This window comes from Physeter macrocephalus, chromosome 2 (assembly GCF_002837175.3).
Source record: "Physeter macrocephalus isolate SW-GA chromosome 2, ASM283717v5, whole genome shotgun sequence".
NCBI classification, from domain to species: domain Eukaryota; kingdom Metazoa; phylum Chordata; class Mammalia; order Artiodactyla; family Physeteridae; genus Physeter; species Physeter macrocephalus.
Window position 1 is genome coordinate 44,513,563 of NC_041215.1, and position 27,432 is coordinate 44,540,994.

Sequence of the window (27,432 nt, forward strand, 5' to 3'; positions counted from 1 at the left end):
TTTTTTTTTTTTTTTTTTTTGCGGTACGCGGGCCTCTCACTGTTGTGGCCTCTCCGGTTGCAGAGCACAGGCTCCGGATGCGCAGGCTCAGCGGCCATGGATCACGGGCCTAGCCGCTCCGCAGCATGTGGGATCTTCCCAGACCGGGGCGCGAACCCGTGTCCCCTGCATTGGCAGGCGGACTCTAAACCACTGCGCCACCAGGGAAGCCCCTTCCTTGTATTTTTGGTAGAATTAAACCCATCTGGGCCTGATGTTTTCTGCTTTGGTAGGTTATTAATTATTGATTAAATTTCTTTAATAGATAATAGATCTATTCAGATTGTAGATTTCTTCTTGGGTGAGTTTTAGGAGATTGTGTCTTTTAAGGACTTGGTCCATTCATCTAAGTTAACAAATTTGTGGGTATAGGCTTGTTCATAATATTATTTTGTTATCCTTGGGGTCAATGGGGATCATTAGTGGTAGTGATGACCTCTCTTTCATTACTGATATTAGTGCTTTGTGTTTTCTCCTTCTCTCCCTCTCTCTCTCTCTCTCTATATATATATCTATATCTATACCTATATCTATATCTTTATCTCTCTCCCACTCTCTCTCTCTCTCCTCCCTCTCCCCCCTCCCTGCTTTTCCTTAGTTAACCTGTCTAAAGGTTTATCGATTGTATTGAACTTTTCAAAGAACCAGCTTTTGGTTTCAGTTATTTTCTCTATTGATTTTCTGTTTCTAATTTTATTGCTTTCAAGTCTAATTTTCATTATTTTCATTGGGCTGACTTTGGATTTAATTTGATATTGTAGTATTCTATGGTGGAAGTTTAGGTTACTGATTTTAGATAATTTTTCTTTTCAAATATGTGAATTCAGTGCCGTAAATTTCCCTCTAAGTGCTGCTTTTACTGCATCCCACAAATTTTAATAAGTTCCATTTTCATTCTGATTTAATTCAAAGTGTTTAATTTCTCTTGAGATTTCTTCTTTGCCTGTGTATTATTTAGAAATGTTCTATTTAATCCTCAAGTATTTGGGGGTTCCCCAGCCATCTTTCTGTTTTTGATTTGTAGTTTAATTCCATTGTGTCTTGAGAGCATATTTTGTATAATTTCTATTCTTTTAGGTTTGTTAAGGTGTGTTTTACAGCCCAGAAATGTGGTCTGTCTTGGTGAATGGTCTGTATAATTTTGAGAAGAATGTATAGTCTGCTATTGTTGGATGAAGTATTCTATAAATGTCAATGATATTCAGTTGATTGGTGGTGCTGTGCAGTTCAACTATGTTCTTACTGACTTTCTGCCTACTGTATCTGTCCATTCCTGATAGAGGGGTGTTGAAGTCTCCAACTATAATAGCAGATTCATCTATTCTTGTTTTGCAGTTCTATCAGTTTTTGCCTCACATATTTTGATGCTGTATTGATAGGTGCATGCATATCAAGGATTGCTATGTCTTCCTGGAAAATTGACCCCTTTATGTTTATGTAATGCTTCTCTTTATTCCTGATAATTTTCCTTGCTCTTACATCTGCTTTGTCTGGAATTAATATAACTATTCCAAGGTCCTTTGATTACTGATAATATGATATAGTTTTCTCTATGCCTTTACATTTAATCTGTCTGCATCTTTATACTTAAAGTAAGTTTCTTATAAATAACAGTTGGATTGTGTTTATTTATCCACCCTGACAGTCTGACAGTCTCAGTCCTTTAATTGCTATATTTATATCATTGACATTTAAAATGATTATTGCTATATTTGGATTAATATCTACCATATTTATTATTTTTTGTTCACTGCCCTTGTTCTTTGTTCCACTTTTTTATTTCCTCTGTTTTTCCATTTCTCTAATTTTAATTGATCATTTTATATTATTCCCTTTGTCTCCTCTATTAGCATATCAGTTATGTTTTTTTTTTTCTTTTTACCATTCTCAGTGGTTGCCCTAGAGTCTGCAAAGTAAATTTACAGCTAATCCAAGTGACTTTCAGATAACACTATACTACGTCACACATAATGCAAGTACCTTATAAATAGAGTATTCCCCATCCCTTTTACCCATCCCTTAAGACACTATTGTCATTAATTTCACTTACCCATAACCTATAACCACCAAATACATTATTATTATAATTTTGAACAAAGTATCTATTAATTATGAATAAGAAAAATAAAATATTTTATTTTACCTTCATGTATTCCTTTTCAAACAGTCCTTCTTTATGTAGATCCAAGTTTCTGAGTGTCAACACAAATAATCAGTAAACAATCTATAATAAGGAACAGAAGAGAGTTTTATTCAAGCCAAGCTGAGGACTATAGCCTGGGAGACACATATTCAAGAAGTACTTGAAATGTGTTCCACCGGACTACAAAATGGAGGTAAAACCACAAAGTTACATAGCTGTTTGTCAAGAATTAGGATTGGAACTGTCAAGAACTAAGGGCGCTTGATAAGCAAGGTTTATTTAGGGTCCAAAAATGGTTGCATATTTTACAAGGGGAGACCTTGAGACCATAAGGTTGCAGCTGGCAACTGCTAGCAGGTGTTGTTTTGAAAATGGTTGGTGGTGTCCTTGAGTTTGATACACTTCAGAAAATTCAGGTTCTCAGTGATGCAGGAACATGTCTGAAACCATATCCGTAATAGCCACCTGGCTCCATTTTGGATGCCTGAACCATAGTTACTCCATTTTTATTTATTTTTTATTTTTATTTTTTTATTTTTATTTTATTTTATTTTTTTTTGCGGTACGCAGGCCTCTCACTGCTGCGGCCTCTCCCGTTGCGGAGCACAGGCTCCGGACGCACAGGCCCAGCGGCCATGGCTCACGGGCCCAGCCGCTCCGCGGCACGTGGGATCCTCCCAGACCGGGGCGCGAACCCGGTTCCCCCGCATCGGCAGGCGGACGCGCAACCACTGCGCCACCAGGGAAGCCCTCCATTTTTATTTTTAAATGATCTTAAATATGTCATCATGAGCTGTATTATTTTCTTTTCTCTGAAGAAATTTCTTTTAACATTTCTTGCAAGGCAGGTCTCTTGGTGACAAATTCCCTCAGTTTTTGTTTCAGAAAGTCTTTATTTCTCAACTTTTGAAAGATAATTCCACTAGATATCAAAGGTAGGTAGGCGGTATTTTTTTCTTTCAACACTCCACTCATTTTGCTGGAATGGTTTCTGAAAAAAGAATCTGATGATAACACAACATTGTAAAGCAATTATACTCCAATAAAGATGTTAAAAACAAATCTGATGTAATTTTATCCTTGTTTCTCTCTAGGTAAGATGTTTCTCCACCTTCCATCCTCACCTCCAGCTTCTTTCAAGATTTTTCTTTGTGTTTAATTTCCTGCAGTTTGAATATAGTATACCCAAGTGTTGATTTTTTTTTAAAATATCTTTATCCTATGCCTGGTGTTCCCTGACTATCCTGGATGTGTGATTTTGTTGTTTGTCATTAATTTTGGAAAAGTTTCACTCATGATTACTTCAAGCAATTCTTCTGTTCCTTTCTTTTTTTTTTTTTTCCTTCTGGTATTCGCATTACATGCATGTGAAACCATTTGTAATTGTCCTTTAGTTCTTGGATATTCTGTTATATCTTTTTCATTCTTTTTTCCTTATATTTTCGTTTTAGAGGTTTCTTTTGATGTTTTTTCAAGCTCAGTGATTCTTTCTTTGGCTCTGTCCAGTCTATTGAGGGACATTCTTCATTTTTGTTTCAGTGTTTTTGATTTCTATCATTTCCTTTTGATTGTTTCATAGAATTTCACTCTCTATGCTCATAATACCCATCTTTGGTTGTATATTGTCTATTTTTTACATTAGAGAGCCTTCAGCATATTAATCATAGTTGTCTTAAATTCCCAGCGTGATAATGCCAAAATTTGTGCTATATCTGAGTCTGAATTGGATGCTTCCTACGTCTTTTCAAACTCTGTGTTTTGTCTTTTAGTATGCCTTGTAATCTTTTGTTGAAAGCTGCATATGATGTATTGGGTATAAGGAATGGAGATAAATAGGCTTTTAGTGGGAGGTTTTGTATTTATCTAGCTAGGAGTTAGGCTATGTTTGCTACTGCTATAGGTGTTAAAGGCCAAAATTTTCCTCTGGTGTCCTTGTTTTTATTTTCCTTCCTTTTTTGGGGGGGATTACTTAGAGAATTCTTACTAAATAAAGTCTGGGACATACAGTTATTTCTGTTTTAATCTCCTTTTATTGTGCAAGAGACTTACTGATGATATGTCAAATTTTGAGGAGAGGGGAAGTGTTTTATAGTCCTGTGACTAGGTCTCAATCTTTTATTGAACATGTGCCCCTGCGATAAGGTCTTCACAAATATTTATCAGTTTGTCCTCCCCACTTAGGTAAAACAGGAAGGCCAGAGGGGGCTGAAGTTGAGTATTTTCCTGCCCCCAGGTCCATTAGGCTCTGATAAAATCCCAGTTGGTTAGGCTTTGGTAAAATAGTTTCCTGTGAGGGCAGACCTTTTTAAGAATTTTCTGGGTGTATTTCAAAATGGCTAGTTTTCCCTTTCCCTGCTGGAAGCATGAAGAGATGTTTGTCTTCACTGTGATAACCTGGTAGGACTTCTGGAGGTGAAACTCATGAAAATGTGGACTCTTTAACAGGACTGCCCCCCGTCCCCCGGAGTTTTTAACTAAAAAGCTTGTCCATACTGAACCACCAGTAATTTGTCAATTTCAGTTCAAGTTTTCCTACCCTGCCACTGGCTACAGTGGCAGTTTCTGCTCCTGGGCTTCTCCTCCAATAGTAATTTGTGATACTCTTTATCTACCTTTGTCTCTCCAATTTCTGGAGCAGTTATCTGCCCTATGACTACAATTCTCTGATGGATCTAAGAAACGTTGTTGATTTTCAGTTTGTCCAGTCTTGTTGTGAGGACTGAAGTGATACCTTCTAAGCTGCTTACCTGCTGAAATGGGAACCAGAAGTCACCCTGTTCTCTTTTGAGTACTAGGCAGCATGTTGAGCTAAAGCAACTTTTAAAAACCATTATCCCATGAGATCTATACTATTAATTCCATTCAGCCATCAAAGAATTATAAAAATGACTCACAAACTAGGGAAATATGGTGTTACTAGAGTTACTAGGAAAATATGGTGTTCAGTGGGGACATTTCTGTTCCTCTACCTTCCACTGCAATAAACAGAAACATTATCCTTGACAACTGTGTGGTTGAGTTGTTGACAATATTGTCTTATTTCTATCAAACCTGATGAACTATGTGAACATAGTCCACAGGATTTTGCTAAAAAGGCTCAAATCCAACTCTAAAAAGTATACAGTTTTCTTTTTGTGGATCTCATTCATTCAAGAAAACATTGTCATTTTTGTGTAACTGTTGCCTTCTAGGATGAACTTTGTTTCCCTTGATAGGTAAAAATTATCCTCAAGTACAGATTCCTTTTACTCTGTACTTGTATGCACCTTTAGATCACTTTCCTTTTGGTAGACTCTGTGATACTGTAGGGACAAATGTCATGTTGCTTCCTCTGTTTTGATTATAGCAATGGCTGGTTGTCCTAGCATTTAGAATAGGAGGACCTCGTCTTTACTTCCATAATGCAAGCTCCTGCTTGTGCCTTGCTGGAAAGTCACTTTCTTCATCGAGGACACCACAGAGCTTTAATTGATGCCCTGTAGTAGCTCTCTCATTGATTACTGTAACTTTTGATAATCACCTCAAGCAATTTTCCCTTCACAGTTCTATTTGCAATGTGGTAGGCAGTTTGTATTACTCTTGGTGCCACTCTGCTCCCTCATCATTGATTTGCCTCTTGGGTTTAAAGATCTATTAATTGTCTCATTGCAAATCCTATTTTTTCTTTTATTTTGACAGGACTTTCTCTGAGGTTCCATTATTACATTTTAAAATAGCTGTCCTACAGCCATTCTTTTTCTCAGATAATGAGTGATGCTGTTATTGAACTTTTACCGCACCTTAACTTAATGAAATGAAGTAGTCTTCTCTATTCAGTTTTTTTGTTTGTTTTACTGTTTCTTTTTTTTTTTTTTTTTTTAAGTAGGAGGACATCTGAGTTAGGAATTCTTAGCTGTAGACTAGGCAATCTGTTTATATGAGTAGGAAAATGATTCCTATTTATTGTTTGGATGAATAAAATTCAGACGAATGTGTTTTACTTTTAATATAACGGAACATGGACAATCTTTTAAGCACTGTGATCATATGGTACATGTTAAACATACCTTAAATTCTCAGACCACTATAGTTGAATACTCTGTGATTTCCCCTGAAAGGAAATCCTGAAAGATAGTAAATTTTAAGACCATAAAAGAAGCATCATTCCTAAAGCTCAAATATCATTATTACTTTGTTTGCTTTTTATCTCTACCACTGTAGTAGATTTGGAAAGAAATTTTCTATTCTTATAACTCCCCAGACACAAACACATGCAGACCCCAAACAAAAACGTTATTTTCATACATTGTTCTTTGAAAACAGTAGAGAATATTTTGTTGCTTTTGTTGTGTTGGTGGGAATGGGAATAGAGGACTTTTTGTTCTTTTTTCCAGTTTTCCTTAACTTTTATTTTTCTCCCTCCTCATCTTCATTGATTTAATTTAAAAATATATTTTTCCCTCCTCATCTTTATTGATTTAATTTAAAAATACATTTAATATATATTTCAATTAAACATATATTTAATTTTAGCATGTTTCTAAAGCCAAATGTATACATAAAGTTAAATTCAGAGAAGTGTTACTCCGTCCTCAATACTTTGATCCTATGTCTTCTACCTCTTGTAGATAATGCACTTTCTTGTTTTCTAGTTTATCCTCCTTGTGTTTCTTTATACTTTCTCTTCTTTCTTACACAAAGGAGAGCATACTATCTAATCTCTTTGGCATTTTTTAAAAACTTAATATTATTTCCTGGAAATTGCTCCACATCAGTTATTAAAGGGCTTCTTCATTTTTTTTTTTTTTTACATTTGCATAGTACTTTGCTGACTCTACACCATAGCTTATTTGAACAAACTCCTATGCTTGGCCATCTTGGTAGTTTCCAGTAGTTTTCAATTACAAATGATTCTTCAGTAAATAAACTCTGGATCATATAGTTTGATATTGTTGCAGGTATATCTTCAGGATAAATTCCTAGAAGTGTGATTGCTGGGTAAAAGGATAAATACATACAAGTTTTGTTAGATATTGCCAAATTCTCCTTCGTGGGAGTGATGCCATCTTACATGTCCATCAACAAATTTATAAAAAGAGTGTATTGTCAAGCTCTTGAAATTTTTTACCATCTGAAATATAAGAAATGTATCAAAATTGCATTTCTCTTCATATGTGTGAATTTGAACATTTGCCCATGTATTCAGGGGCCATATTTCTAGATCATTTTGCTAATTGCCTGTTTGTGTTGTTTGCCTGTATTTCTATAGGAAGTTTTGTCTCGGCTCTCATTTCCCAGTCTTTGTAGTTAGGGATATTAGCCTTGTATCTGGGATATGTGTTCTCACATTGTCTCTTAGTTGGCAATTCGGGTTTTAACTTTGCTTATGGTAATATTTATTATGCAAAAGTTTAAATAAATTTTCTTAATAGTCATATTGGTCTCTCTATTTAATTTATTGCATTTGGAAATTTAGTCATGTTCTTTTACACATCCAGTTTAAATATAACATGGTTTCTCCTAGTGTGTGCCTAATTTTGTTTTTATATTTGAATCTTTGATCAGTTTACACTGTGTTCTTATATATGGTGTGGGGAATGGATCTAAATTTATCTTTTCCCAAAAGTCGTTCCAGTGTTCCAGTGCCATTTATAAAAAAAGCTCTCTTTGACCCTGTAACTGAGATACTATCTTTATCATGTATTAGATATCTATATATAGTTGGGTCTCTTACTGGACTTCTATTCTGTTTGTCTATTTATGAGCCAGTCCCTCACTATTGTAATTAGATGGGCTTTGCTAACATAATTTAATACCTGATTGGGTAGTCCTTTCTTATAACTATTCTTTTTCTGTATTTCCTAGCTTACTTGAAAGATAATCATTCCTTATAAAATTTATGATCAATTTGTCTAGCTCAATAAAACTAGCTCATTGGAATTTTTCTTGTGATTATATTACATTTATAAATTAACATAGGAAGAACTAACATTTTTTAATAATATATGTCCCTTTATTTTTTAATACTGAAAAATATTTGATATATAATATATTAGTTTCAGGTATACAATGATTCAATATCTGTGTATATTGCAAAATAATCACAATAAGTTTAGTTAACATCCATCACTGTACATTGTTACAGAAATATTTTTTCTTGTGATGGGAAGTTTTAAGATCTCTCTTAGCAACTTTCAAATACTCAGTACAATATTATTATTAACTATAGTCACCATGCTGTACATTATATCCCCCTTCTTATTTATTTTAAAACTGGATGTTTATACCTTCCTTCACCCATTTCTCCCCTCACTTTCCACCTCTGGTAACCACCAATCTGTTCTCTGTATCTATGAGTTTGGTTTTTTGTTTTGTTTTGTTTTAGATTCCACATATACTTGAGATGATATGGTATTTGTCTTTCTCTGACTTATTTTACTTAGCATATTGCCTTCAAGGACCACCCATATTGTTGCAAATGACAAGATTTCATTCTTTTTATGACTGAATAATATTCCATTATATATATATAACATATTATATTATACATAAAATATAAAATATAGATAGATAGATACACAGAAGTAGAATTGCTGGATTATATGATAGTCCTACTTTTAATTTTTTGAGAAACCTCCCTACTGCTTTCCATAGTGACTGCACCAAATTTACATTCCCACCAACAGTGCACAAAAGTTCACTTTTCTCCACATCCTTGCTAACATTTGTTATTCTTCTTTTTGATGACAGCCATTCTGACAAGTGTGAGGCGATATCTTATTGTGGTTTTGATTTGCATTTCTCTAATGATTACTGATGTTGAGTGGCTTTTTATGTACCTGTTGGCATGTACCTGTTGGCCATCTATATGCCTTCTTTGGAAAAATATCTATTCAGATTTTCTGCCTATTTTTTATTTGGATTGTTTGTTTTTTGCTATTGAGTTGCATGTGTTCTTTATATATTTTGGCTATTAATCCCTTATTAGATATATGGTTTGTAAATATTGTTTCCCATTCAGTAGGTTGCCTTTTCATTTTGTTGATGGTTTACTTTTCTGTGCAGAAGCTTTTTAGTTTGATGTAGTCCAACTTGTTTATTTTTGTTTTTGGTGTCAAATTCAAAAGTCATGGTCAAGACTTATGTCAACTCCTGTGTTTTTTTTTTTCTCTAGGAGTTTTATGGTTTCAAGTTTTACATTCAACTCTTTAATTCATTTTGAGTTAATTTTTGTATATGGTGTAAGAAAGTGGTCCGGTTTCACTCTTTTGCAAGCTGCTGTCCAGTTTTCCCACCACCATTTATTGAAGAGACTGTCCTTTCCCCACTGTATATTCTTGGCTCCTTTGTTGTAAATTAATTGACCATATAGATGTAATTTTATTTCTGGGCTATCTCTTTTTATAATATAGGTGGAGGTTTATTTCTGGGCTCTCCATTCTGTTCCATTGATCTGTGCATCGGTTTTTCTGCAAGTACCATACTGTTTTGCTTACAATATTTGTGTAATATAGTTAGAAATTAGGAAACATGATGCCTCCAACTTTGTTCTTCTTTCTCAGGATTGCTTTGGCTATTTGGAGTCCTTTGTGGTTTCATATAAATTTTAGGATAGTTTGTTCTATTTCTGTGAAAAATACTGTTGGAATTTTGATAGAGATTGAATTGAATCTATAGATTGTTTTGGGTGGTATGGACTTTTAAATAATATTAATTCTTCCAATCCATGAGCATGGAATATCTTTCCATTTATTTATGTCTTCTTCAATTTCTTTCACTAATGTCTAATAGTACATTATTCAGGTCTTTCATCTCCTTGGTTAAAATTTTTCCTAGGTATTTTATTCTTGTTTATGCAATTGTAAATGGGATTTGCTTTCTTAATTTAATTTCTGATAGTACAAAGAACTAACATTTGATGTTGAAAGATCATAATTAGAAGCAGGGATGTCTCTTCATTTGTATCAAATCAATTTTTAAAGATTTATTTATTATTTTTTTAAATTTATTTTTTGGCTGCATCGGGTCTTAGTTGCGGCATGAGGGATCTTCATTGAGGCATGCGGGATCTTTTGTTGTGGCGCACGGGCTTCTCTCTAGTTGTGGCATGCAGGTCTTGTCTTCTCTAGTTGTGGTGCGAGTTCCAGAGCGTGTGGACTCTGTAGTTTGCAGCATGCAGGCTCTCTAGTTGAGGCGTGTGAGGTCAGTAGCTGTGGCACGCGGGCTTAGTTGCCCTGTGGCATGTGGGATCTTAGTTCCCTGACCAGGGATCAAATCCACATCCCCTCTATTGGAAGGCGGATTCTTTACCACTGGACCACCAGGGAAGTCCCTCAAATCTATTTTTGTGTCTATTAGTGTTTTATAGTTTTGTTTATAGGGATTTTGAACAACTCTTAAGTTGTTTTTTTTTAAGTATTTTATATTTTTGTTGCTACTGTAGATGTTTTGTCATCTGTTGTATTCACTAAGTAGTTAACAGAAAATGCTATTGATTTATAGATACTAATTTTAGAGTTTGTAGCTTGCTGAATTCTTTTATTATTTGAGTCTTTTTTATCATTTATTTTTTAGTCAGTTTCAAATATAATATCATGTTATCAGTAAACACAGAGTTTTAGATCTTCTGTTCTAATATCATGACTCATTGTTTTCTCTAGTCTAGTGAATTCAGAAAAATATTAAAATATAAAAATATTAAATAGTAGTGAAGACAGTGAGCATTCTTCCCTTTTTCAAATCTCATTGAGAATCCCTCCAGAATTTCCCCATTAAGTAAGATTCTGGTTTTAAGATTGAGGTATCTGTTAGTTTTTATTACTGCTATAACAAATTGTCACAAACTTCGTGGCTTAAAACAACACCTTTATTATTTCACAGTTCTGGAGGTCAGAAGTCTGGAATGGATCTCACTGGAATAAAATTAAGTTCTCAGCAGGCTGAGGCTGATGTATTCTGGAGGCTCTAGTGAAGAATCTGGTTGCTTGCCTTTTCCAGCTTCTAAAGACTGCTTGTGTTCTCTGGCTGGCAGTGTAGTTTCTTCAGATCTTGTCTGAAAGATTTCCCTGACCCACACTCTCTTGCACAGCTTTTTCACTTATAAGGAACCTAGAGATTACACTGGGGCCACCAAGATAATCCAGGGTCATTTTCCCATTTGAAGATTCTTAATTAATCACATATGCAAAATACATTTAGGGTTCTGAGAATTAAAATATGGACCTTTTGGGGGAGTGGTATTCTACCTGTCACAAGTGTGTGTGTGTGTGTGTGTGTGTGTGTGTGTGTGTATGTGTGTGTGTGTAATTAATCATATTCAGGCTGTATCCATCCATTTCTGTTTTTGTCAAGAGTTTGTGTTAGGAATTAATATTGAATTCTGTCAAAGGCTTTTTGAGTGTCACTGCAGATGATCATATGATATTTTTCTTTGAACCTATTGATATGGTGAATTATATCAATATAGTTTTGAATACTGAACCATTTTTTCATTTGTAATATATACTCCAGTTTGTCATTTTCTTTCTTTTTTTGCTCTTTTTAGCTCATTGAGATATTATTATACTTGCTTTATAAAAATGATGTGGAAGTTTTCCTTGATTTTCTATGTTCTAAACAATTAATATAGCTTTGGGACCATCTGGTCACTAAAAGTTTGGTTGAATTTCTTTGTGAATCCAGCTGGACCTGATGCTTTGTTGTGAGGTATTTCTTTGAAAATTTTCTCTATTTTTTTCTATGGAGACTAATCTGTTCATACTAGGAATAATGTTGATAGACTATATTCTTAAGAGAAATGACTCATTCCTCCAGATGTTCAAATTTATTTATATCGGTTGGTGTATATCCTGTACAAAGAGTTATTTATCCTGTCATTTTTTAGTTTTATGTATGTGTGCTTTCTCTCTTCAGTTTTGTTTAAAATAATGGTTTGTTTATTTGGTTGACCAAAAAAAACCCCACAAAAAACAGGATTTTACTTTATTGTTTTTATGTTATCTACATTATTTACTTCTTTATGTTTACTTTGTGTTTATTTTAGTTCTTTTTCTAGGTTTTTAGATAGGGTGTTTAATTAATTTATCTTTATTCATATTGACATGCATGTTTACGGTTATCAATTTTCCTCTGATATCTGCTTTAAATGGATCCCATAGATTCTGAACATGTAGTGTTTTTAATTATCATCATTTTATTTAAAAATTTTTATAGATTCTTTTTGTTTTTCCTCTTTCACCCAAGATGTGTTTGATGCAAGATATTTTAATTTCCAGATAGGAAGGGCTTTTTGTTTATTTTTAATTTCTAGTTATTTACATTGTAAGCAGATTGCTGTTTATAATACTTCTACATTATAGAACCTACTGATGTTTTCTTTGTGTTATAATCTGTTATCAGTCTTTATGAATGCTCTATGTTCACTTAAGAAGAAGGTATATTCTCTGTTACTGGTGTGAATTGTTTGATGTATTTGTACTTATTGATTATACCTTGTAGGTTTTTTATATCTTTCCTTATATTTTGTCTGCCAAGCCTGACTTATATTGAAAATGGTTGTTAAATTCTCCTATTATTAGTGTGTTTCTTTTTCTCCTGTATCTTCTATATTTTTTTCTATACATGTCTGTTGGTATAATTTGGTGCTATATCTTCATTGTGGAATGTAGCTTTTTAGCATTATAAAGTATCCTTATTTGTTTCTTCTAATCTTTTTGACTAATTTTACTTTGCCTGATATTAGTATTACAACATGTGCATTCTTAGTGTTTTCAATTGCCTGAAAAATATTTTTCTATCCCTTTATATTTAGCCTTTTTAATCATCACACTTTAGGTATGTCTCATATTCAGCATCAGTGTGGAGTTAGGTTTTGCTTCCTGAGTCAATGTAAACATTAAATTTCTTATAATAAATGAATTAAGTTTATTCACATTTGTGGACTTGACTTCTGTTTCATCTCATTTTGTCATATTAGATTGAGTTGCAGTATATATAATATCATATTTACTGTATTGTTGTTTGGTGTATAGCTTTCACTTTTAAATATTTTTTGGTGCATTCTAATTTTAGGGTTTATCTTTGTATTAAAACTTTTTATAGTGCTCTTCACTCCCATTTTTCTAATCTAATTTATTATTATGTGTTACATCAGTTTTAAATGACTCCCAACTAAGACCTTTAATTTTATTTTACCTTCCCATTTTTTTCTCTCTCTTATCCTTTCATCTTTTAGGTGAATTCTTTCTACTTGTCAGAACATGTAGTGTTTATATATTATTCTACCCATGATCCCACTCTCATTGTAGTCTTAGCTTTACAGTTATATATATGAAATGCTTAAGGTCAGTTCTTTTGCCACAGCTTTACAAGTTGTCTTTGGTAGATTGAAGCTCAACATCCAGTAGATTCCTATGTAAAGTCACAGTGTACAGTATTTTCTGAATTTGGTAGATTAAAAACTATTTGAAGAACTGCTTAGCAGGATAATATTAATTTTTATTTTTATTTATTTATTTTTTTTTTGTACGCGGGCCTCTCACTGTTGTGGCCTCTCCCGTTGTGGAGCACAGGCTCCGGACGCGCAGGCTCAGTGGCCATGTCTCATGGGCCCAGCTGCTTCGCGGCGTGTGGGATCCTCCCGGACCGGTGCACAAACCCGTGTCCCCTGCATCGGCAGGCGGACTCCCAACCACTGTGCCACCAGGGAAGCCCAGGATATAATATTCTTAGTTCACATTTTCTCTTTACTTTTCTTGAAAATTGCTACTCCAGTGTAGCCTTGATTTTCATGTTGTTTTTGAGAAGTCTGTTGCCAGTTAATTTTTTGGTAGTTGTAAATTATTTCATCTTTTTGCCTGAAAACCTGATTGTTTATCTTTAAAGTTTAATGGTTTTACTAGTATGTGTCTTGGAGTTGATTGTTCTGGGTCAGATTTCCAGGGTACCTAATGGGTCCTTTAAACGTATTGATTCCAATCTTCTTTTATTTTTGGAAAGGTTTTTTGGGGGGTTATATTTGTAAACATTAGCTTTTTGAGGTGTATTGACTTCTTTTTTCCCAAGTATATCTAATATGTGTGTTGGACATCTCTGCCTATGTTCCTACTTTCTCTGACCCATTTTACTTCTTTGTTTCATCTTATTTCTCTTTTTTCTCCCCCCCCTACTTTCCTTCAGTACCCTATATTATGTTTTCATTTGAATTTGTTCTTTCTTGGGCATCTTGTAATTCGATATTCATTTTTAAATGATTTTTTTCCTTCTGAGTTCAGTGAATTCTCATTTTATGTCTTGCTTTAAATCCACTGTGGTCTTAGTTTTTGTATTTCTGATTCACGTTAGGTTGTTTATTTTTAATATCTTTCAATGTTTATTTGAGGATATTTACTGCAGTTTTACGTGTTGAATGACAGTATTTTTCTATCAGTACTTTGTTTCTGGTTGTTTAGAGGAAATTTCTTACCAGCAGAAAATCTTTCACACTTTCTGATTTTTTGTTGTAATTTTGAATGGATGTAGTCTGCTTTATTTCTGTTTTCATTCATTTCTTGAACACAGTTCCTATTTCAAAAACATCCTCTTCTGTGAGTACTGCCATCTTTTGTGATGTGTCATTTATGGACCTTATTGCTTGTAGTGGTGGTGGGGAAAGATTGATGTGCCTTTTTTTTTTTTTAATGTGGACCATTTTTTTTAAGTCTTTATTGAATTTGTTACAATATTGCTTGTTCTTTGTATTGTTTTCTTGGCCACAAGGCATGTGGGATCTTAGCTCCCTGACCAGGGATCAAACACACACCCCGTGCATTGGAAGGAGAAGTCTTAACCACTGAACCACCAGGGAAGTCCCAGGTGTGTCTTATTTCACCTTTGTTTGTATAGGATTCTTAATTTCCTCCACTATTTCCTTCCTTTCCTTCACTGTGTCATCTCTATGGACTACCAGCCATCCTCTCTATATATGATTATCCTCCAAAGGTATGCTTCTCCAAGACTGCCACTTCCATTCCTGCACACTTTCAAGGCCCTCCTGTGTATGTGTGGTACGACTACCAATTTCTGACCTGTATTGTGTGTTTTGAAGTTTGGTTAACTTACTTTTTCTGGAAAAGATTTGTCTATGATTCATCTAAGTGTTTAACTCCTCTGTAGTCTTTCTCTTTTTTTAATTGAAGTATAGTTGATTTTCAATATTGTGTTAGTTTTAGGTGTATGGAAAAGTGATTCAGTTATACATATGTATATATATATATTTTTTTCAGATTCTTTTCCTTTATAGGTTATTACAAAATATTGAGTATAGTTCCCTGTGCTATATCCTTGTTGTTTATCTATTTTATATATAGTAGTGTGTATCTGTTCATCCCGAACTCCTAATTTATCCCTCCCCACCCCTTTCCCCTTTGGTAACTGTAAGTTGTTTTCTATGTCTGTGGGTGTATTTCTGTATTGTATATAAGCTCATTTGTATCCTTTTTATTTAGATTCCACATGTAAGCAATGTCATATGATATTTGTCTTTCTCTGTCTGGCTTACTTCACTTAGTATGATAATTTCTGTAGTAATTTTTATATAAGACTCTTTTAGGATGCCTCTCCTCTACTTTCCACACCCAGTAAATTGCATCTGAAGGAGGTCAGTGGGTTGTCTGTTAGAATGTGTTTCTACTTACTTGTGATCTGAAGGGGTGTATGTGTGTGTGTGTGTGTGTGTGTGTGTGTGTGTGTGTGTGTGTGTGTCTGTGTCTGTGTGTTCTCTTTATCCAGTAGTGGTGAACACAAGGGTAATGTGTGGTTTTTTTTACTCTTATTATTTTGGGGGAGGTAATGGTGGTAGGAGAAATTCAGAATCAGGCAACGGCCAATGTTCTCCAAACCTGAAAGTCAAGATAGGCTTTTTTTTTTTTTTTTAATGCAACTTTCAGGTCTTATAAATTTGAGTCTCTAAAAAGAAGAGCTCTCACATGGATTAGCTGTAAACATAATTTTGGCCTAAAAGACAGAGAAATTTAATTTTAGTCTTGGCCATTCTGTATTTTTTTTGCTGTGTGCCCATTAGAAAGTCACATAACATTTTTGGGCATCAGTGTACTTCTCTGTAAATTGAAGGTAGCAACTAAGACCTTCAAATGATTGCTGATATTGCTTTCATCTCTAAGCATTCACAAATATGTATCAACATATCATTCTTAGTACTCTAAGAAATTTGGAGAAGATAGAATCCCTTTTATTCTGAGACTTATACTGCATTTTAAATCTCTGTTGAATAATGTTTTCTGGTAACAGGAAATGAGCACAATACTAAAAGCATTCCATTTTGATATAATATCACTCTCAAGGATATTTCTTCTCAAGAATGTAATGTGTCAGTATATCTGTGCTCTTATCTCTTTATCCATAGAAAAATCTCTCTATCCTACAGAAGCAACTGAACAGCATATTTAAAGTATAATTTCATATTGCTATTTTAGCTTTAGTGCATAATTTTAGGTTTATTATCTATTGAACAATTCAAAATGGTATAAATCAAAATAAGACATTAAGAGGCATTTTATTTTATTTTTTTAATATTTATTTTTTTGGCTGTGTCGGGTCTTAGTTGAGGCATGTGGGATCTTTCATTGCAGTGCACGGTCTCTTTGTTGCAGCACTCGGGCTTCTCTCTAGTTGTGGTGTGCAGGCTCCAGAACGCGTGGGCTCTATAGTTTGTGGCACGTGGGCTCTCTAGATGAGGTGCATGGGCTCAGTAGTTGTGGCATGCGGGCTTAGTTGCCCCGCGGCATGTGGGATCCTAGTTCCATGACCAGGAATTGAACCTGCACCTGCTGCATTGGAAGGCAGATATACTATTGGACCACCAGGGAAGTCCCAAGGGGCATTTTAATAGCTCAGTTTTATTTTATTGAGAATTAGAAGGAAAAAGTTTGTATATCTCAATCAGAGGCCCCCATTAGTTATAAATTCTAACGTAATATAAATATTTTTTGTCAAATAAGACATAAATTACCTCAGGCTACTTTGTCCATGAAGGGAGTTTAGAAAAGGAAACTCATAATCCTCCAGCTAAAATTTCTCAGTAATCCTTAATATTTTTCTTGGTAATTTGAAATTATTTCTTAAATTTTCAAAATTGTCTTCCAGAAAATAATTTTAAAACTCACATTTTTTTCAAAGGTCTTCACTTGCTGAATCATATATATAGTAGGCAGCTTACTTTTTTTTTTTTTTTTTTTTTTTTTGTGGTATACGGGCCTCCCCCTGCTGTGGCCTCTCCCGCTGCGGAGCACAGGCTGCGGACGCGCAGGCCCAGCGGCCACGGCTCACGGGCCCAGCCGCTCCGCGGCACGCGGGATCCTCCCAGACCGGGGCGCGAACCCGGTTCCCCTGCATCGCCAGGCGGACGCGCAACCACTGCGCCACCAGGGAAGGCCGGCAGCTTACTTTTAGTCTAGTTTCTAAAGCAGCCAGGGATTTCACATAAACCTTGGTACGTGCATGTTTTCCTTCTTCAAGTTATTATTGTTGTTTTTCTCAGATATTCCTATTAGGTTGACTTACAGCAGAAAAATGCTACCACTTTGCAGTCAAAATCATTTAAATAAATAGCATATATTATAACTGATTTCCCAAATCTATTCTCTTTTAAGCCTTTCTAGGTTCTGGTTCTTTTCTCTTCATTTCACCATTCACATTTTATTCCCTGGTGTTATTTTCATGGTGTGATCTTGCAGTCATTCTCTAAGTTAGAATACGTAAGCTCTAGAAGCAACTGTTCCCTTGTTATTATGCTATAATTTGGGTAAGCTGCTACCATATGGATAGCAGTATTTTTGCTAAATAGTTGAAATAACTGTACTTTTGAATGACCCACAGTTTTATAAAGGTTGCTAAAGTACTTTCTTAGTTAGTTGCAATTTTACTTCTATAAAAATAACTTTTTAACTGTAAAGCACATTTTGCAAGTACTAAATTCTAGAAACAAATATTACATAATTTAGAACAAGTATAATGGAAATGAAAATTCTTTCACAATTTAAAACTTTACTCATCCATTTTTAATTACTTCTAACCAATATTTTTTTCCATGCGTAGGGCAGATTTAGCTCTGTAGGAATTTGTTTATTTATAGATTAGATCATTATGTGCTTTCACAAAGCTTTTTGTCAAAGAACTTTTTAGGTTTCTGGTTAAAGGTGGCAACTGAACATAATCATTTATTACTGCTGTATTCTGGAACCCCACTTAAATAACAGTAAAGGAATAAAAAAGGCATGAACTCTCAAGGACAAATAAAATAGGAAAGGATATAATAGCTAAAAAGAAATGTCAACAAATTTTGGGAGCTGGAAAGTAGATGAATGAGTGGTAGTTTACCTAGCAGAGTAGAAAAAGCTGAATGCTCCCCTTCAGTTGGAAGATCTACAAGAAGCAAATCAGTTTACATGACGCAGCTGTACCAGACACAAACCCATTTGCCTTTCACATTTTTGCCTCTTTCACAGCACATAGAAAGATATTTCACTGTCCTCTTTGACTTATATTGGAGCCATTTGACTGAGATCTGACTGATACAATGTGGACGGAAGTAACATAAGCCATATCTAGGGTAAAATCATAAATCACTTTGGGCCATCCTCCTGGTCTCTCTGCCTTTCTACCTAATGATGAACTTGGAAGCCATGTATTCTAGATGGTGAATTTTTAAGATGGATACAAACTGGGTCCTTAAGTCTTCAGGTAGAAAAGAGCCTTCTAAGAGGGCTGAATAAGCTGCATCAAAGTCTTTGAGAAGGGAAAATGAACACTTATTTTGTTAAACCATTGAGATTTCAGGGTTTATTTGTTACCACAGTATAGCCTATTCTGTTCTAGTACAAGATTCTTGGAAGGTTTAAGAATTATAGGTAGTAGTAAGCAGCTCTGAAGAAAAATGTGTTCAGTGTGCCTAAAAGTTACTCCCTTACCTGCAGAACATAGTGTGTGTGAAACATCATCCTGTGAACATGCAGGTTAAGTGAAAATCTGTCCATAGTTTGTGAGAGTGTCCTGAAAGCTCTTTCTCCAATCAGTTTTCATAAGGCTGACAAGCTAGCTCTATACACATAGTGCAAGAGATAGTAGAATTCTTATCTTAGGAAAAAGGTGAACTAAAGAATAAAGACTGATGGAGACCAACATTTGAGGGTCTCCAATAAAATGGTCTGAGTTCCACATAATCAGACAACAGAAATGTTTACCATTTGATGGGACCCACCTGTGATCAAAGAGCTTCCAATCTGTGCTTGTGATACTTCATTCATTCTAATCCATAAGAGCAAAGGATCATGAAAGTAAAAAAAAGGTTACATTTAATATTGTCAAAGATATTAAATATTCATTCATGAAATAAAAGCAGGGTAATATTAAAAATAAATAAGTAGGAAATAAGAAAGAAATATTGGACATTAAAAATTTGCAAAATATGTTTGCAAAATAATTAATAAAAAGTTTGAAGATAATTTTGAGGAAATCTCTTTGAAAGAAAAGAATACTGAAAATTGGGGGAAAAAAATCAGAATTATATAGGTTAAACAAGAAGGACAAATGTGTTTAATGTTGATGTTTCCAAAATAGGAGGTCCTTCCTATAAAATGCAGTACATGAAAATATATATCAAATTGACTGATGAGCTAAATATCAAATTGGAAATATAAATCTTTTCTAGAAGAAAAAATATGAGAGCACAACTTATGGCATTGGGATGGGGAAAAAATCTTGTTTGTGGTACAAAAAGCACAAACTATTAAGGGAAAGACTGAAAAACAAACTAAAATGTTATGTACCACAAAAAGACACTATAAATAAAATTAAAAGTAAAATTATGGGAAAAGTTATTTGTAGCATATAGAGAAAACAACAGATTACTATAAAGAATCTGTCTTTCTCTCCATATATCTATTTACTGTCATCATCATATTTTTGTGTGTACTTTTGAAATTCAATAAGAAAAAGGCAGCCAAATGGAAAGATAGATGTATTAGTTTCCTACAGGTTCTGTAACAAATTACAGCAAACTAAGAGGCTTAAAATAATGCAAATGTATTATCTTATAGTTTTGGAGGTCAGAAGCCTAAAAGTTAAGAAATCTTGCAATGAAGACATTATTCTGTGTTTTTTGTTTTTTGTTTTTTCTTTTCCTGAAGGTTCTAGGGGGGAATCCGTTTTCTTGCATTTTTCACTTTCTAGAGGCTGCTCACATTCCTTGGGTAATGTATTATCCCAGCCTCTGATTCTGTTATCATATCTCCTTCTCTGTCTATGGCCCCTTTGCCTCCCTCTTAGACAGACCCTTATAATTACACTGGGCCCACCTGAATAATCCAGGATCATCTCTTCCTCTCAAAATCCTTAACAGTCACATCTGCAAAGTTTATGTTGGCATGTAAGGTAACATATTCACAGCTTTCAGGGATTAGGATGTGGACATTTTGGGGGCACCATTAGTCCACCTACCATAATGGACAAACAATATGCATGATTAATTCATAGGATAGGAAATCTGAGTAATCACTAATGATTTGAGAAAAATATGAATAAAGCTCAGTGGTTACCTAAAAAACCAAGTGCACTTTCTCAATATTTTGGAAAAAATAAGTCTGATAAAACCAAGAATTTTGAGCATGTAGGAAAGGGAAAATACCACAATACCTATTATATTTGTTTACATGACTATTTATGGTCTAACTCCAGGCAAAAATACTCAGGAAATCTCTCACACATGTGTGACAACGTAGAGACATGTAAAAGAAGGTTTAATACATAATCCTGTGGAATCATAAGAAATTAAGGACAACCAAAAGGTGTACTAATGGGAAAATGAATACATAAATTGCCCTGTATTCACATGGGGATATTACTCACTAATGAAAATGAATGTACATTATCTGCATTTATCAATGTGGATAGATCTAGAAGTCATAATATTAAGTGAGGAAAATAATTTCCACAGTAATATGTGTAACAAAATAATATTTAAGTAAAACTTGTAAAAACATGCAAGACAATGAATGCTATTTATGAAGATGTACATATTTAGTTAAAGTTTAAAAATGTGGTGGAGCATAATAAAAATCAATTCCAGGATAGTGGCTTTGTCTGGGGAAGAGAGATGGAACTGGGATTGCAAAAGACACAGGGGATTCATATGAATTTATAATTTTTTATTTATTTAATGAAATCTGAAGTAAATGTTAGCCTTTGCTAGTAAAGTATGGGAGTGTTTATTACATTACTCTACTCTTCTGAATATTTGAGATATTTAATACTATTTTAAAGTGGTAATTGAAGTGTTAATGAAATGAGGGTATTTTTCTGTTGATTTTTATCTTTTAAGAGCTCTGCCCTTATTTTGTATGTAAAGAGATTTCCTTACATTTCCAGAGGAAGTAACAATAACTAGAGTTATTTTTGGTTTCAATGATTTCCTTTACAGTTGAATACTTGCGAAGTAATTTACAAATGACAAGGTACTCTATAAATCTCAAGGAGGTTTAATTACCGAAGCTTCTCTTTTTTTTAAAGATAAATCAACACTATATGTCTGTTTTATTAAAAAGACATACCACTTTCTGTGGAAAGATTGAGTCCCAATTCTGTGTATAGGCAGGAATGTTTGTTTTGGACTTTAGTTTATAAGGTGATTCTATAGTTTATAAGGTGATTCTATTTGAACTGAAGGGTACCGTAACTCTAGAGATCTAAGCAGATCACATTTTATTATTCTTTTTTTTTTTTCTTCTGCAAATAATGAAACTAAGTAACCATGGGACTAAGGTTGTGCTAATGTATTGTGATGCAAATTTCAGGACACATATTTCTGATTCACCATTTAGTGCTTATTCCACTATTTCGGTAAAAAGAAATCTCAGTCATCACATTAGACCAGGGCCCTATGTCATACCTTTTATTATTATTATTTTTTTTAACCAAGGAGGCAAGTTAATAGAAATAACTTTAAAAATAAGTAAATATGTAATCAGTGGAACATATGCCCTTCCTAATTCCAAGAATTAGGAGCCCTTTTCAAAATTACAAAAGCCTTGATTAATCCCTGCAACTCCATGCAAGTATTTGTACTGTTGGAGTCTTACCCCTTCTTCTGGTCCAATAGGAAAAGTCAGTTCGGGAAAGATGAGAGTGACAGCTAGGAAATGGTAAGAACCAAACCACTACTTTTGTAGACAGAGAACTGTATAGTATGGGACCTTCTTTAGGAAAGGAAGAAGAAAATCCTTCTGAGAAATTAAAACTCCTTATCTAAAAACATACACAAATTAAAAACTTTATTAAAGTTCTGTTTTCGTTTGCCAGGGCTACCTTAACAAAGTACCACAGACTGTAACTTAAACAACAGAAATTAACTTTGTCACAGTTCTGGAGGCTGGATCAAGTGTCAGCAGGGTTGGTTTCTTCTAAGGCCTCTCTTTGGCTTGTAGATCATTGTCTTCTCTCCAAGCCTTCTCATACTCTTCCTCTGTGTGTGTCTGTGTCGTAATCTCTTCTTATAAGGACACCAGTCATACTGGATTAGGAGCCACCCCTAGTGACCACATTTAAAAGACTATCTTCACGTACAGATACATTCTGAAGCACTGGAGTTTAGGACTTTGACATATGAATTTGAGAGGGGCATAACTCAGCCAATAATAATTTCTGAAATGTCAAAACCTAGAAACTTGTTGATTAACAGCTTTCTGTTATATCATAAACCCAAAATAGGTGGGCCTTCTCTCTTTCCTCCACATTGTACAGTGATGATACATTATGATTTATGTGGGGCATTTTCAAGAGAGGTTCTTCCTATTTTGTCTTGATCCCAGGCCCCTCAAATATCTAATTGGAGTGAGTGATGGTAATGAGGTATACATTGCTTTTTTTCATTTTGAAGAGGATAATATGATCTGAATAGACTTTTAAAAAATATTGGACCAAAGGTTTATCTTATATCATTGTGAAATTTGAAAGCCATACTAATCCTCTATGGCTTCATGATGAATATCAGTATGGAAATCTCACTATATTTTACTCATCACTGTGGCCAAATATGAACATATTTCATTCTTCCTTGCACACTGTCTACTATAATCCATTTCTGTTGGTGGCTCCCTTAATCTACATACTTTCCCAAGTCAGAAATTTGGAAACATTTTAATACTTCTCTCTTTTTAAACACATACAAAGGAACTATTGCCAAACCCTGTGTATTATTCCACCAAGTTTCATAGGCTCAATTTTGGAAGTCAGTGTTTGAACATTGACTCTTTTTTTGATTTACATTCCTGTCAAAATTATCATTTTCTTCCCCAAAGTAATGGATGCCTTCGACTGAATAAGGGAAATACTAACAACAACAAAGTGAAAAAAAGAAAAAAATGCCAATAATACTTAAAATATTGTCTCCCTATATGAGTCTGATTTTCTCCCTTTAAAATTATTTAATGCTCAATTAAATCCAAGTTCCTTAGCCTTTCCAGAAATCCCTTTTGAAGAACTACATACCTAATATTTATCCACATTCCTCTTTGAACTTTATGTGTCACAAATGGACACATTTATGACAATTGACAAGTTGGCTTTTACTTTCCCCCATTGGTGTGCTTGTGAATATTTGACCACCAGTTTTGGGGGTTGAAGGGGTCAGGGTAGGGTAAAGGGACTTGATTTATGGCATTTGCTGGTTTCTATAGTGTAAATACTTCCACCATGGCTAATTTTAAGCTACTTACATGAAATCAACGGGCTTGCAAAATTCCTGAAAATTTTACAGTTGGTCCTTGTTAAACAGTAAATCCAGCTCTAGCATACCACTGGTTCCTATACCCACAAATTTTATCTCAGGGCTTCAAATATGCAACTTCCTTGAGTTAAAATAGTCTTCTTTCCGTGCCTGAGAAGTTCCCATTAATCTTTTAAAATTCATCTCAGATGTCCTTCTGTCTTAGAACCTGCCTCACCCCTACCCCCAGCTTTCCCAGGTGGTCTATCACTGCCACATCAGTTTTTCTCCTCATCATTGTAAGTGCTTTTATGTTGAGTTCATCACATTATCATGTTATCTTTTTATTTATCTGTTTTCCAATTACATTGTTAGTATTTGAAAGCACTTCAGTTTTGCAGATGAGGAAATTGATGCACAGAGCCTAACAGTATGGGGAAACATAATACCGCATTTATTTATTTGTTAATCGCTCAGTATTTAAAAGAATGGACAGAATAATACTCGAAAGCTTACATTTACCTTTCTTTGACCTTAGACAAATGATTTAGCCTTCCTGACCTTAAGTATTGTCATCTACAAATGGACAGAATAATATGTATACTCAAGAGACTGTTGTAAGAAAGTGCCTGTGAAGTACAGGACAGTGTGTGACACCTAGGAACCACTGAATGAAGGGTAACTCTAGGCTGTATCAGAGGTGAAAGCGCATGAGAAGAACCTCCATTATTTCTGATGATGCTTTGGACAAGGTACAATGTGGACTGACCTTAACACATGTGTCTTGCGAGAGTGAAATAACTTCACAGTTTCAGATGAAATAGAGCGTTCATTCTTAAAATGTATGTCCTTCAATATTTTATCATGATGCCTCTAACATTTCAAAAAAGTTCTCCTACTTGAACGCTATCCCAGATTTCAGGTTTTTTTTTTTCTTTTCATCCAGAATAGGCACTTCATAATGTTGGTTGTACCCATTTAGTCTACGGCCTACTGTTTTCTGTTTCTGTTCCTTCAGCCTTTGCACGCAAGATGCCTTGCCTGTGACCATCCAGTCCTGCATCATGCCGAAAGACTGCGAAACCACCGAGTGGTCCTCCTGGAGCCCCTGCTCCAAGACGTGCCGTTCAGGGAGCCTCTCGCCAGGATTTAGGAGCAGGAGCCGGAACGTGAAGCACGTTGCTGTTGGAGGTGGAGAGGATTGCCCTGAACTTCTCGAGAAAGAGGCCTGCATCGTTGAAGGAGAACTTTTGCACTCATGTCCCAGGTATTGTGTATTCTTTGGCATGAGTGTTCAGTTGTTCTATATAATCTCATTTTATGTAGTATAGCGATATTAACAATAACTGTAACTGTGACTTATTACTCAGTGCAGAGTTTCATATTAGGCAGTAAAGCCTAGGGGGGTAAGAGCATGGGTTGTGTTGATTGCCTGGGCTCCAATCCTATTTCTAATTATGTTATTACTTTCTAATTTATGTGAATTTTGGCACGTGACTTAAATCTAGTGCCTCAGTTTACTCTTCTACTAGCAGTACTTACTTCATCCAGCACCTGGCATATCATAAATGCTTAATAACCATTAGTTATCATTACCTGACATGTCACACCTAATTTTTATGCCAACCTAAGAAGCCATTCATAAGCATCTTCATTTTGCAAATAAGGCCATTGATGCTCAGAGAGATTAAATAACTTCTGAGGTTACATAGTTAATGAGTGACAGCCGCCTGATTCTAAGGATGCTCTTTCTCTGAAAGTCACTGCTGCTCTGGGCATTGTTTCTATTTCAGAGTCCCTAGGGAACCAGAGAATGCTGAGAAAAGGGTTGACATAAATTAGTAGCTAAATTTAATATCTTGATATTGGTTATATTTTGCCTGATTGTGTAGCCCTTGGTGAAGACCTCCAGTGCATTTTCCTCTGCTTGTTGGCTTACAGTGGGCTCAGTCTGATAATGACGGAAATCACTGGGGCTGGCTGTTTAGAAGTCTGTTGGGGATGAATTTGTAATAATTCCTGCTGGACAGCTGCCCTGAACTATATCTTAAATCTGTATTTTAGATTTAAATAGCTATTTTAGATAGAACTTCTCTTTTTTTTTTTTTTTTTTTTTGCGGTACGCGGGCCTCTCACTGTTGTGGCCTCTCCCGTTGCGGAGCACAGGCTCCGGAGGCGCAGGCTCAGCGGCCATGGCTCACGGGCCCAACCGCTCCGCGGCATGTGGGATCTTCCCAGACCGGGGCACGAACCTGTGTCCCCTGCATCGGCAGGCGGACTCGCAACCACTGCGCCACCAGGGAAGCCCAGATAGAACTTTTCTATAATTTCTTATAGTCTCTGAGATTTGAGATCACTCCCTTGGTGAAAAATAAAATGAGGCAAAAAATAACTTCTTATAGAAATTAATCATCTGGAGATATGTGAAGGGTAAGTGGGTTACAAACTCAGCTAGTGTTGTTGATGGGCCTGGTTATTCCTTAAACCTGAAATAAAGCATGTATGGGCAGGGCAGAGGTTGAGGTTTGGGGTGGGTATAGAGAAGCAAGTTCCTGTTTACACATTCATAGTCATTCACTTCTTCCACCTCACCATTGAAATCAGCGTCGATTCAACATACTCCTTACATATTGATTGTTCATTTTTTACTAAAATGACTCCTTAGATTTACATCATTTCTTGCCTAAAAAGCAGAGAAAGCAGATGTAGTTCACGATCCTTGACAGATTAACCTGTTGTCACAGAATCCTCCCTAATTGTATTGAGATTGTGTCCAGTCTTTCAAGACACTAATTTGGGGCAACATGGGATTGGAAAGAAAACCTGAGGTCTCTGTCCCTTTTGAACTTGGATAGGCTTTGGGTTAGAATTGCATCACCATCACACTTAAAGTGTGTGTCCTTGGACAAGCTATACAACTTCTCTAAGACATTTCCCTCTTCAATAAAAGTGTCTAATTATACTGCCTGTGTTGAAGGTTGAACAGCTACAGACTAGCACTGTCTGTCCCAGTGCTCAGCACATGAGGCACTGCACGAATACCGACTCTTATTGTTGCTCTTTGCAGGTGGGTTTTGGTTTCATTTCCTCCAGTAAGAGAATCCCTCCTTTCCTTGGAAGGCATACTGTAGTAATTTAATGGAGTAGAAAGTTATTTCTTCTGGGTGATTTGGAGACTTTTTTTTCCCCGTGGAGGCCTTATTTAGGAGGGTTCTCAATGTTAGGCTGCTAGGAATAGAATCTGGGTTTAATGATGACCTTGACCTTGGCACCTTTTTTCTTCATTCCTTTCACGGAATGGCATGACCTCTTCCTGATATTTTTAACAGGTTTTTGATTTATAGACATCCCCCTATTTTTTTATTTTCTTCTCTTTTCTTTGTTAATAGCTATTATGATTCTCTTGGAATCACCAGAGTGGTGCCTCCTTGATGATGTTGAGAAAGTTGAGTTGGATAACCTTTTGTTAAAGAATGACTACCTTTTATTGAGCATCTACTTTTGGCCAATAACTATA

General features: G+C 35.1%; 1 protein-coding gene across 1 annotated transcript in view; it reads left to right on the forward strand.

The window, feature by feature from the left end:
* The window catches only part of THSD7B (thrombospondin type 1 domain containing 7B), a 773,362-nt gene that overhangs the window by 181,336 nt on the left and 564,594 nt on the right, over positions 1-27,432 (forward strand). The window contains exon 3 of the mRNA XM_024122279.2: positions 24,934-25,182. Coding sequence (XP_023978047.1) covers positions 24,934-25,182 — 249 coding nt within the window. The remainder of the gene's footprint in view (positions 1-24,933; positions 25,183-27,432) is intronic.